Below are 12,629 nucleotides of genomic sequence, written 5' to 3'. Positions count from 1 at the left end.
CAGGAGCAATGGGAACATAACATCCACACCAGATGAAGGAAGGAACAGCAGCGCTCCCTTCTGGAAAGCTTTTCTCAGATAATATCCCACCACTGCCTCTTAAAACTGAAGAATTATTACCAACTTACTCCCGTAAGTGAAAAATAAAATTTCCTGACCTGTCACATAAGCAGGATCAGCTACCTGGAACTGGGGCTAAATCCTCAGAACTGCTCACACCTCGTTTAGGACTCTCCCATAGATTATAGTCAACATCATCACCCACACTCGGGGTGGTGGGGTTGGGGGCTGTGGAGGGGTGGAGATGAGGCAGGACACACATAGCCAGGACTCATGCGCAAAAGAAAAGAAGGGAAACCTGGGTACTATTTCTGCCAATGCCATAAATATCTTCCAGGACTTGGAAATGACCAGCTAGTTGTACCTCAGTCTAACCATTAGCTCCGTAGAATCTGTGTCCCTGAGACAAAGAAGGAAGATGACGGAGAAAGCCAATTACAGATTTCACAAATATCTTGTACAGCAGCCTGTAACTTTTAATTAGAATTAATTATCAAAGAAACTGCACTTTTTAAGTCTTTGAGCTTAACAATGTTTAACAGTGGCTTTATTAGGTGAATGCTTGAAAGCATTCAATATTAAATTCAATTTACTTCACATTAATGTTTGCAAATACATTATTAGCAATCCTTAAATATTCCAAATCAACTTAAGTATAGAAGGCTTGCTTGTAAGTCTTCTGAGGTGACAAGAAGACCAAAAGGAGCCTAGAACTAGAGTCCAGGTCTCTAACCAACAATCACCATGTCATCACCGGTGAACTCGTATGAGGGAACTTCAAGGTTGAGAGGCGCAGGCCCCTTCCTGATCCTGCCGGAAGCATCATAGTGTGACCCATGGCAAGGGCAGTAATAACCACCAAAATCTCCTGCATTTGCAATGGGTACACAACCAAGATGGGTGCAAACACCTATCAGGATAACCCACTCGGGTTTCTTTACTCGATCTAAATCATGCTGTGGGTCCCTCAACTGGGACACTTCAACTGCAGCCTCCTGCTCAATTTCCTTCTTGGTTCTATGGCGCACAAACAGCGGTTTTCCTCTCCACTTGAAAGCCATGTTCTTGCCTTCTGGAATATCGGAGAGCTTGATTTCGATTTTCGACATGGCCAACACATCAGCAGAAGCACTCATGCTGGAAACAAACTGGGAGACGACGTTCTTGGCAGCATATGCGACACCTATACTAGTTGTTGCAGTTATCAAATAGGAGAAACCTTTCCTAGCCTCACTGCTCTCTTTTGAAGACTTTGTGCCATCTAACACTTCAATGCGTCGATAGTCAGAGAAGTCAGGCACTCTGATGTCTGTGTGGGAATAACGAACGGAAGCAGGGACTGCAAAATAAACAGAAAGGTAAAAAACACAATTAGATGAGTACCGTGAAAGGGATATACACCAGGAAATAACCTTTGTGAATTCATAAGCAAAAATCAACTTATAAAAATGTGAAAATGTGGCACTCACTGATCTCAGATATTGTTAAGTTGGCAGTGTCAGCATATAAAATACTGAAATGAAATGAAGTCAATCACTACCTATCATACTGGTAAGAAATCACAAGATTGTATGCGTAAACTCAGTTTCTCCTAACACTGTTGATTCAGAATTCTTAACAATTTAGTGCATCAAATCTAAAAAGTTAAGCAGTACTATAAACAGCAGTATTTTAAAATCCCTGAAAATTCAACCTGCCAAGACATACAATTACGGTAACTACCTCTGGATTACAAGGGACCCTAAAACTCCTCAAGTCTACCCAGTAAGTTGATTTGTGATCATCTTATTAAACCAAATGTCTAACTTTACATTCCTATCTATCGACTCTCTGAAAGAACTGCTAAAAATTCATAAAATACTTATTACGAAGATAATAAACATTCTGTGAACTGTCAGCACAACTTTAGTTGCAGAAAATTTAGAGATTTCTATTTTATACTCTGGAGTATAAATTAGTATTACTTTACTTCAAGTAAAGCCAATAATGGACAGAAAAGAACATCCTTATCAAAATATATGCAACCATCAAATGAAATCTCCAAAAGAACCAATTATTTCAATTTAGTACAGGATAAAAGAGCAAAATTTTCATATATTCCACTATTCACTCATGAGCAATAAATTCTATAAGAGTAAAGGCATTATTTTTCTTTTTCACTGCTGTGGGTCTCTCAACTAAAACACTACCACCGCAGGCCAATTAAATAGGCCAGATCTTTGCATCAAATGAATGTTAAAAAAATAAATAATTACTATTTATGCAGTACCCTGGGTATAAGTAGTTTTGTTTTAAGATTTTCTTTGAGAGAGTGAGCGAGAATGAGAGCAAGAGAGAATGAGAGAGAAAGCATGCGAGGGGAGGTTCCATACCAGGGTCCAACCCAGGCACCCCAGTTTTGTTAAAAAACAAAAAACAAAACAAAACAAAAAAACCAGATTATGTCCTTTTGTCCCATACCATTTTTAAGTATCTGACAAAAAAATGAACTTACTGGCATCACTTTTCAGTGTGTTTCAGGAAGCAAATCTCTGCAAATTGTATATGCATTTTAGGAAATTTGCCACAAGTTTCCTTTTTAGAAAAGGGACACTAAAAATTCCTCACTTAGAAAACGTGTTGTTTCTAAAAAAAACCATGCACTTAAAAATGCATTTTCAAATAAGCTGCAATTCTACTTGGCTTACTAGGCTGTCTCATCCTAATATACTTCCTTGGAACAGTTAAACAGTACAATAAAGGATATATCAACTACTTTCATGTGGTTCTCAAGGTGAGTAATAATGGAAGCCCTACGTACTATTCACCCCTGAACAACATGGGGGTTTGGGGCACTGACCCCACATGCAATCAAAAATCTGTTATCTTCTGACTCCCTCAAAACTTAAGTACTGACAGCGTACTGTTGCCTGGAAGCCTTACCAGTCAATCAATACATATTCTGTATGTTACATATATATCATATACTGCATTCTTATAATAAAGCAAGCTAGAGAGAAGAAAACGTTATTAAGAAAATCATAAAGTACATTTGCAGTACTGTACCATATTTATACTAAAAATCCACACAGAAGTGGACCTGCACAGTTCAAACCCATGTTGTTCAAGGGCCAACTATATTCATACCAACGGTGAAACCTATCAACATCACTCTATGTACTTTTCTGACTAACCCAACATTTTTTGGAGGGGACCAGGACACGGGCAGTGAGTACCTGAGATTCACAACTACGGCAGAGGGACATTACACTATACACTACTCTACCTCTAGCTAATGCTAACCTGTCAGTGCAGACTGGGGTTTGGGATCAAGTACTTTCCTTTAGTATTGTCTGGGATTACAAAGCAAAGGCGTATATCATACTTAAAAGATGAAGGAACCAAAGTTCGTACTTCTACATTAAAAACAGTATCTACAACCCTTGACCATGTAACAGCATACAAGGAAATGTACAGGAACAGTAAACGGAATGGTTTTGACATTCTCTTCTGGAGATCTGGCAGTACAAGAAAGTCAGTTGTTCGCTCCCATTTTATCTAGCAGGTTACACTTCACGTTGTACTACACCACCATGAACACTCTGGGAAATTAAACTGCCATATTGCAAAAGTCATTCTCTAAGTATAATTTACATTAACTGTATTAGGTGTGACTTTAGCAGCAAAAATGCTAGGTTTAGTTCTCAACTTGAGCAAAATCAGATACTTCTAGAAACAGAAAATTTAAGGGACTGTAACATAACAGGTTTTTGCCTTTTGTTTTAAGGTGAACTCTGATGTGCCCTGGAAATCTTCCTCACCTCAAGGATCTTCTCCCGATCCAACCCCCCCATCTCACACCCTCAGTACTATATTTCCACAAACCATCTAGACAGGAGATATTAATGTGAACTGAAACTACAAGCTGAAGACATGATCACAGAAAAAGTTTGCCTTATGGTTTTATATTGTTTACCAGTTCTTGGAAAAGTCAGGTAAGCCTCTAATTTTTAGAAGAAACCCTGTAGCCGTTAGACAAATTCCAAAAATGCTTTTTGCCTTTGCTATTGAAATTTTCTCCTTATTGTTTCTCACCTCCAGGTCCAAAAAACAGGCTTCGGACGGCCTGGTATACTGTACTCATGCCCTGAACAAATCTCCAAAACCCACTGGTGCCCCCTAACAAAAAAATCATTTTATTCATCCACAAATATTCTGCACTAACTGTATGCAAAATCTGAGGTTGTAGGAAATAGAAAAATAAAGGAGATTTTTCTCTATGCCCTCAAGCACAAGGTCAGAAGAGTCACCAGGAAACACAATAGTGGAAAAGTGTTACCTACTATAAAGCATGAAGGATCAGCAAATAAGATGTTGCTGACCTGACCTTGAACAGAGATTGACCTGGTAAGACTTGGAACGGTGGAAAACTGAGTGGATTATTTTCCAGTAAAGAGAACAAGGTGAATGGGGGAAAAATAGTGGCGGCAACTTCATTTGTAAGGCAAGCATTACTTGCCCTACTTGCCAAATCAACTGTCAGTGGGGTCAAGAAGGCAACGCAATGAAGTAGGTCTGGTGAGGACTGTGATGAACTGGAGAGTGCTTGCTCCAGAGGGCAGCCGGCGCGCAGCACACCAGACTTTTCCCATGTAGAAACTAGAGTTCAGTGTTGCCAGATTCCAACATTTTAAGACACCCAAGAGATCTTCCTTTTAAAAGTACACAGGTTGGGCAGACTACTGGCACACTGGACTACAGGTTGCCATTTCAGGATTCCCAATCCAGAGCGTGAAAAAAGAAATGCAAGACAAGGCACAAAAGATAAAGTAAGATTTGATGAGAGTTGATGGCTAACTCAGTCTTTCAAATGACTGTACTATCACATACACAATGTGTATCCTTATGCAAGCCACTTCACCTTCTCAAGTCTGTTTTCTCATCTGTAAAATGAAGTATCATCAACCTCTGCCTGTTGCTCTTCTGGAGGAATAAACTGATTACAGTGTGGAAACACTGCTACTACTCTACACCATTAATGACCTTGGGGTTTGTGTTATTGTGTTGTTGTTGTTGTTGTTGTTGTTGTTGTTGGGAGCGGGGTGTGAAAAAAAAGGTACTAAAGGGATCAGGTGGTGGTGAGCAGGACAACGTCCCAAATATTAACGGCAGTTCCTATTTTTTGAGCACGTATACAGCGCCCCAAAATGTAATAATGGCTTTATGTAGAATTTTTCCATCTGAAGCTCACGACATTACCTACGAAACTGGTCTAATCATTCACCCATTTCACTGATAAGGCCATACGTTTAGGAATTTGCCCAAAGTCAAGCGACCTGTAAGCAACAAAATCTGTCAGACCTTGCTGAAACAGTCGGCCTTCAGAGTTCCTGAATTTATCCTATGAAGTACAAAATTTGGCCTGTGGTTTACCCAGACTGGCCGCCAACGGAAACAACCCCGCAGAGGCACGGCAAGCCAGGGCCGGAGGTCACCTGCGATCGCTCGACCCAGCTGCGTCCGCGCACAGGTGAGGGCAGAGGCCCGGGAGGTGCAGATGTTTGCCCAAGGTCGACCCGGCCCGGCAACTCCAATCCCCCGAGCAGGGCTCCGCTCCACTTCCCCGCCCTCCTCGGCTGTGCCCTGGGTCCAGGGCCAGAGGGAGCGAGAAAACGGGGTCCCCTCAGCCCCCGGTCGCTCCCCTCAGCCCGGCTCACCATTGAGGCCCACGGAGGCGGCCAAAGGCCGGCTCGCGGCCTGGCCACTCAGCGACTCCCGGCACAAGAAGGGCCGCTTCACGTCCAGCACTGGAGGCTCCGGGGTGGCGGGCACCGAGGCCTGCACCAGGGGCCGCAGCGCGCCCGCCACCCCGCGGGACGTGGCCGATAGGACGGGTGCGAACGGGCCCGAACGGGCGGCCACCGACAACATGGCGACAGCTTCTCCGAACGCCGAGCCGGTCACAGGGACGACCTTCCGGCCGCGGCGCAGGCGCAGGAGGCGCAGGTGGCGCGCGATCCGTGACGTCAGCGCGCCGGCCCAAGTGGTGCCCGAGGCTTAGAGAAGCGCTGCGTCAGACGCAGAGCTACGAGCACACGCTGAGGGCGGGGCGGCGCAGGGCGGGGCGGAGCCAGGCGGGGAGGAGGGTGTGCGGCCCTATCCGTCCGCCCCGCGGGCCTTTTGGTCTGTGTGCCGCTGTCTACCCTAAAGAAAGTGGGCAAAGGAGTCTCCCGGGAGTGTCCCGTGAATCTACTTTGCGTCCTTCAGAGTAAAAACTATCTGTAGGAATCTAGGGATAAGAATAAGTTATAGTAGTTTCAATAGGGGTCATAATAATTCTTAACATATCTTCATATATATTATACACACACACATTTATAAAGATATATGTTAGGGCATATACGTATATATTAGGTTATATATACTTGTGAAACCTAGAACAGAGCCGAGCATATAATGACCATTATGTGTGTACTATGTTTATTATTAGCACTAACGAACTAAAAAATAAATTTTAAAAAAAGCCAGGGACTTAGGGGCAAAGCTTAATAATAATGATAATGGCTTATGTGTATTAAGCATATACTATGTATTAGATTTTGTGCATCATCTTCTTTCATTTATAGTCAAGGTCCCTATGAAGTAACAGCTATTTTACTGATGAGGAAACCGAAGTTTTAGAGGGATTGTGTGTCCAGTACAAGATAGCCACCAAGGGGTGGAAGGGGATAGTCTGTCTTTGAGTCTGTGCTCTTAACCACCACCAGCTTCCCTAAGTGAGATTTTAGGGGATGCAGGGATGGGTCCCTAAATCACTTACTGTCACATGGTGAGAAAGTTATTTCCTTCTTACTTCTCTTTCAGTCCTTCTGATTTTACACCAATGAGAAAGTCCCAGTTTGGTGCTAATATATTGTTAATTCCTCTCTAACATTTTCCAGCCTCCCCTTTAAGAAAATGGGTCTTGACTTCAAAGTCCTCCGGCAGTCGAATCAGCAGGTAGAGGATTTAATAATATTGTTTCTTTCCATGGTATTTATTTTGTCTTGATACTGATTTTCCAATGGCCAAAGTGAAGTAAAGTTTGTTTTACATTTATAGAGGTCTAAGTGAGTTAATTTGGACATTAAATATATGAAGTTTCTCTGTGCTGTGTGTGCCTGGGCTCTGGGACCTTGGCAAGTTTCCTGAACCCTCTATGCTTTAGTTTCCTCACCTGTAAAATGGGGTTGCTAATGATGCCACCTGGAAGGATACGTGTAACGTACCTACAAGGGGCACCACAGGCTAAGTACCAGGTTTGTTGGTGTTGTTTTTATCTGACATATTGCCAACTTCCTCTGAGAAGCCTTCCTTTAATTCCTGCTGCCATATTTATGTACCTCTCTCTAGGTCCACAGCTCACTGACCACTTCCTCCTGGACCCTTCTCAGGGTCTAAGTCTTGGCCATCCTTATTGCCCCAGGGACTCTGTTGTACTCTCAATACTGGAACTGTCCTCCTCAGGGGTGCCCCCACGTGGCTACCCACAGGTCTGGGCCTGGGCTCAGCCCAGCAACAACCCTAATGGTAAGAGTGGACATTTCCAGAGTAGCTAGTACACACCGTGCACACTTGAGTGTTTTCCTTAGTATGACATAATATCACAACTGCCCTTTGAGGTGGGTAAGAGTAGGTGAGAATGGAAAGAAGGAGGGAAGGAGCCTTCACAAGGCCCTCAAAGCTCCCCGTGGGGTAAGCAGAGTAGAACTGGCTTGCCCAGAGTGTCCAGACTCTGTGTTTAATCCCAGTTCTGCCACTCACAAGCTATCATCCTAAAATGAGTTATATATAACCTCTGCATATGCCTCAGTGTTTCTTCCGTAAAATGAAGATAATAACAATATTTATCACCAAAAGGTTATTTTAAGGATCGATTGGACTAATATATTAAAATGCAAAGAATCGTGCCTGGCACACAGTGAGTGCTATATAAATGTCCATCATAACAATAAAAATAACTCTTGCCATTTTATAGACGAAGAAACAGATGCAAAGGTAACAAATGACCCAAAGACACATGATTGTCTTCAGCCTTATTGAGATACAGTTGACATGCAACATGTTAAGTTTACGGTGTACAGTAGGTTGACTTGATACACTTATACTACAACTGGATTACCATCCCAGTATTAGCTAACACCTAAATCACACCACAGAATTATCGTTCCTTTTTGGTGCTGAGAACGCTCATGATCTAGTTTCTTGGCAATTTTCAGATATATAATATACTATAATAACTATAATCAGCACGCCGTACATTAGATCCCCAGAATTTATTCATCTTCTAACTGAAAGTTTGTACCCCTTGACTGACATCTCCCATCCCGCGCAAGCCCCGGCCCCTAGTAACCACCACTCTACTCTCTGTTTCTGAGTTCCACTTCTTTAGATTCAACATATAAGTGAGATCATACAGTATTTGTCTTTCTCTGAATTATTTCACTGATCATAATGCCTTCAGGGTTCGTCCATGTTGTCCTAAATAGCAAGATTTCCTCTTTCTCATGGCTGAACAATATTCCATTGGATGTATGTACCATATCTTTCTTATCCATTCATCCATTGACAGACATTTAAGTTGTTTCCATATCTTGGCTATTGTGAATAATGCTGCAACGAACATGGGAGTGCCCATATCTCTTTGAGATCCTGTTTTCATTTCCTTTTGATATATAGCCAGAACTAGGATTGCTGGATCAGACAGTGGTAGTTTTTTTTTTAATTTATTGAGGAACTTCCATGCTATTTTCCACAGTGGCTATACCGAGTTACATTCCCACCAACAGTGCATAAGGGTTCCCTTTTCTCCAATCCTCACCAGCGTTTGTTACACATTATCTTTTTGATAATAACTGTTCTAACAGGTGTGAGATGATATCTCATTGTGGTTTTGATTTGCGTTTTCCTGATTATTAATGATGTTGAGCACATTTTCATATGCCTGTTGCCGTTTGTGTGTCTTCTTTGGGAAAATGTCTATTCAGATTTTTTAATCCTATTGTTTTTTGTTTTTTTAAAAGATTTTATTTATTTATTTGACAGAGAGAGAGACAGCCAGCGAGAGAGGGAACACAAGCAGGGGGAGTGGGAGAGGAAGAAGCAGGCTCCCAGCAGAGGAGCCTGATGTGGGGCTCGATCCCAGAATGCCGGGATCACGCCCTGAGGCGAAGGTAGATGCTTAAGGACCGAGCCACCCAGGCGCCCCCATATTGTTTTTCAATCATATTGTTTATTTTGTTGCTATTGAATTGTATGAGCTTTTTATGTATTTTGACTATGAATATCTTATCAGATATGTGATTTGCAAGTATCTTCTCCCATTCTAATGGTTGCCTTTCATTTTGTTAATGGTTTCCTTTGCTGTGCAGAAGATTTTTGGTTTGACATACTCTCAATAATTTTGCTTTTGTTGCTTGGGCTTTTGGTGTCATATCCAAAAAATTATTGCCAAGACCAACATCAGGGAGCTTTTCCCCTATGTTTTCTTCAAGGAGTTTTACAGTTTCTGTTCCTATATTTAAGCCTTTCACGCATTTTGAGTTCATTTTTGTGAGTGGTGTAAAATAGGGTCCAGTTTTGTTCTCCATGTGGCCATCCTGTTTTCCCAACACCACATATTGAAGACACTACCCTTTCCTCCTTTCAGTATTTTTGACTCCCTTGCCAAATATTAGTTTACCATATATGTGAGGGTTTATTTCTGGGCTCTCTTCTTAAATTTGCTAAGACTTGTTTTATGACTTTTCATATGATCTAAGCTGGAGAATGTTCCATATGCAATGATGCATACATCGTTTTTCTTAATGGTGCCCCATAGTCCTATGGCTTTTTTATTTCCTTTATTCTTTTAAATTTTTGCCCTCTGATTGGAGAATCTCAGTTGATCTGTCTTCTAGCTCATTGATTCCTTCTTCTGCTTGGTCAAGTCTGCTGTTGAAGCTTTCTGTTACATTCTTCAGTTCGTCATTTTGTTCTTCAGGTCCAAAATTTCTGTTTGGTTCTTTTCATGTTTTCTGTTTCTTTATTCTTCTTGTTTTGTTCTTGCATTGTTTTCTTGTATCATTAACTTGTTTATCTGTGTTCTCATGTAGCTCTCTGGGCATCTATGGAATAATTATTTTGAATTACTTATTGCACAATTCCTGAATCTCCATGTCCTTGGGGCCAGTTACTGAAGGTTGACTGTATTGCTTTGGTGGAGTTGTGTTTCTCTGATTCTTGGTTGTCCGTGTTTCCTTGTATCAGTGCCTGTGCATTTGAAGAAGCAGTCACCTCTTCCAGACTTTGTGGACTGACTTAGAAAAGGAAGATTTATCTGTGGGTGGGGGCACATGTTGTGACCCTGGGTCTAGTGTTGCAGAACACCAAGTTTGGAGGCATGTGGCTGCATCGGGTTTGGGGGGTGGGGGGTTGCATGTTGTCTCTTCGGCTCAGGGGGTCCAAAAGCATCAACAACTTTGTGATCTTTCTGCAAGGGCTGCTGGGATCCTTTGTAGTACCACCAAGTTCAGTGGCCAGGCACCATGGCAGGTACTGGTGGTGCCAGAGTAAGTAGTGTGCACACACTGGTCTGTGGTGGCCAGCCACAGGTGCATGTGGCTGGGGCCAGTTGCAGACGCAAATATAGTGGTGAGAGTCAAGACAGGAAGCAAGGGCCAGGGCCAATTATGGGCTCACTGGAAGCTTGTGGGGTCTGGGCTGTTGGCACACTCTCTGTGGCTGCAGTCTCCCGCAAGCATGAGCACTGCAGAGAAGCTGGTGATGGGCATCAGGCCACTTGCATGAATGCACAGCTGGAGGGATAGCCCCAGGCACACATGTGGTGGTAGGTGGTCAGCCACAGGGGTCTAGGCTGGCATCCTGCCCTTGTGCAGCCTCAGAGGCCCAAGCTAGCAGCCCCTAGTGTAGTTCCTAAGCTCCAGTGGGGATGAGGGGGGTGGGGGGGTACCTGGCAGCATCAAATATGATACTTGTGGGGCAAAGGCTGGTGAAATCTGCAGGAATTCCACAGCAGCTGTATTGGCCATTTATTTTTTCAGTGGAGAAATCTGCTGTTTGTCTGCTGATTCAGGCAGCCCCTATTTTTCTTCCCTGTTCCTAACTGTCTCTATACATCTCCACTTGCTATTCTGAGTGCTGTGAAACTGAAGCAGGACCTCTGTGCAGTGCCTCCGAAAGGCTGGGAAAGCCAGTGGTTTTCCCTGCTCTTCCTTTCCTGTCACGGAGAGCTCTTCCTAGCTGGGACATTTTCTCTTGGCGCTGACGAATGCCAGCTTGGGGGATGGGTTGACTTAAGTAAAATGAAGCTTGCTTTCTTCCCTTCTTGCGCAGTTCTTGGCCTTTTTGTTCACTATGTTGCTACAGTTTCTTAAGTGGACCCCAGAGCTCTTCCAGAGCTGTATTTGTTTGAGATCACTGTCTAATTGTTGACCTCACAGGGGAGACAGAGGCTGGAGTCTTCTGTGTTGCCATTTTGATGCTATCACTCCCTCAAAGACAGGACATCAATAAGTAAAGGAACCCATTTGTTCTGGGTTTCAGTCCAGAGTTGCAGCAGGGAAGAGGGTAATCTGTGGCTGAATATCTGTCCTCTCATGGGAAATGGAGGCCAGAATCCAGGAGTGGCAGGTACTTTGGAAGTTGGACCTATGTAGATCATTCTGGTTTCCACTTGCTAGTTTTTTGTTTTGTTTTGTTTTGAACGAAACAGGCTGTTAGCTTTCATGCTTCAGCTTCTCTTTCCTTGAATGCTACATCTTGATGGCCTGTAGAGGCAAACCACATGGTTTGCATGCCCGCTCTGGCCCTTACAGCTGTGTGACTTTAGGCAATGGTGAGCCTCAGGTTCCTCATCTGTAAATGGGGATAAAAATGAAATTGCTATAAGAATAAAAGAAATAATGAAGTACTTAGTCTTTGGTACACAACAAGAGCCTAATAAATGTTATTTTTATCAATCAGGCGTGAGGGATAAGGGGTGGGGGAGGGGGGTGTTAGCTAAGAACCTGGGAATGTAAATATTTGGTAAGCTTGTCAGTTCCCAGGAACTATGAAGAGCGAAATGTATGAAAGATCAAGGATGGGGGACGCATGAAGCAAAGCCTTCCTTTCAACGAATGAATGGCTTGTTCAAAACAGAGGTCAGAGGTCATAGACTGGAGCTCTACACTCTTCTCCCACTCAGTCCTGCCCCAAGACCTCTTGATATTGTAACAGAACCAGTATGAGTTCCCTCCTTGTGGAGTCAGAAACTGAACCAGGTGGAGTTGCCCCACAAAGAAAACTTTTATTTGCAGCAAATAAGAAGATCATAGGGAATGGCTTCCAAAGCTGTGACTCCCTGAGAGAGGATGGAAGGTTTCCTTTCGTCTAGAGTTAGGATGAATATTTAGATAGGAAAGTCTAGTTATCCTGTGTAGAGGTGGGTGTAAGGCCACGCATGCGCCTGAAGGAAACGTGTCTATACATACGTGGTATGATATGTGAATGAGGCTGAGGCTCCTCTTTGGGCAGAAATTTTAGTATTATAATGAGGTAAAAGTAATTAT

At 43.0% G+C, this 12,629-nt stretch overlaps 1 protein-coding gene across 1 annotated transcript; it reads right to left on the bottom strand.

Moving 5' to 3' along the window:
- Nucleotides 1-578: 578 nt before the first annotated feature.
- Nucleotides 579-6,032, bottom strand: UQCRFS1 (ubiquinol-cytochrome c reductase, Rieske iron-sulfur polypeptide 1). The gene is made up of 2 exons (XM_045772772.2): nt 5,757-6,032; nt 579-1,399 (listed from the first exon to the last, which is right to left on the bottom strand). Exons 1-2 carry the CDS (start codon nt 5,968-5,970, stop codon nt 789-791), a joined length of 825 nt encoding a protein of 274 aa, XP_045628728.1. The 5' UTR covers nt 5,971-6,032; the 3' UTR covers nt 579-788.
- Between the last annotated feature and the right edge of the window lie 6,597 nt (nt 6,033-12,629).

This window comes from Ursus americanus, chromosome 21 (assembly GCF_024610735.1).
Source record: "Ursus americanus isolate L20-20 chromosome 21, mUrsAme1.1.p, whole genome shotgun sequence".
NCBI classification, from domain to species: domain Eukaryota; kingdom Metazoa; phylum Chordata; class Mammalia; order Carnivora; family Ursidae; genus Ursus; species Ursus americanus.
Note: the sequence above shows the minus strand (reverse complement) of the source record. Positions and strands in the feature narration are given on the sequence as shown.

What these genes read in the sequence shown, in the direction of transcription:
- UQCRFS1 (XM_045772772.2), bottom strand. Translation starts at nt 5,970, where the DNA reads ATGTTGTCGGTGGCCGCCCGTTCGGGCCCGTTCGCACCCGTCCTATCG. An exon ending in CGCCTCCGTGGGCCTCAATG is followed by an intron (nt 1,400 to 5,756) that starts GTGAGCCGGGCT and finishes TTTATTTTGCAG; the next exon opens with TCCCTGCTTCCGTTCGTTAT.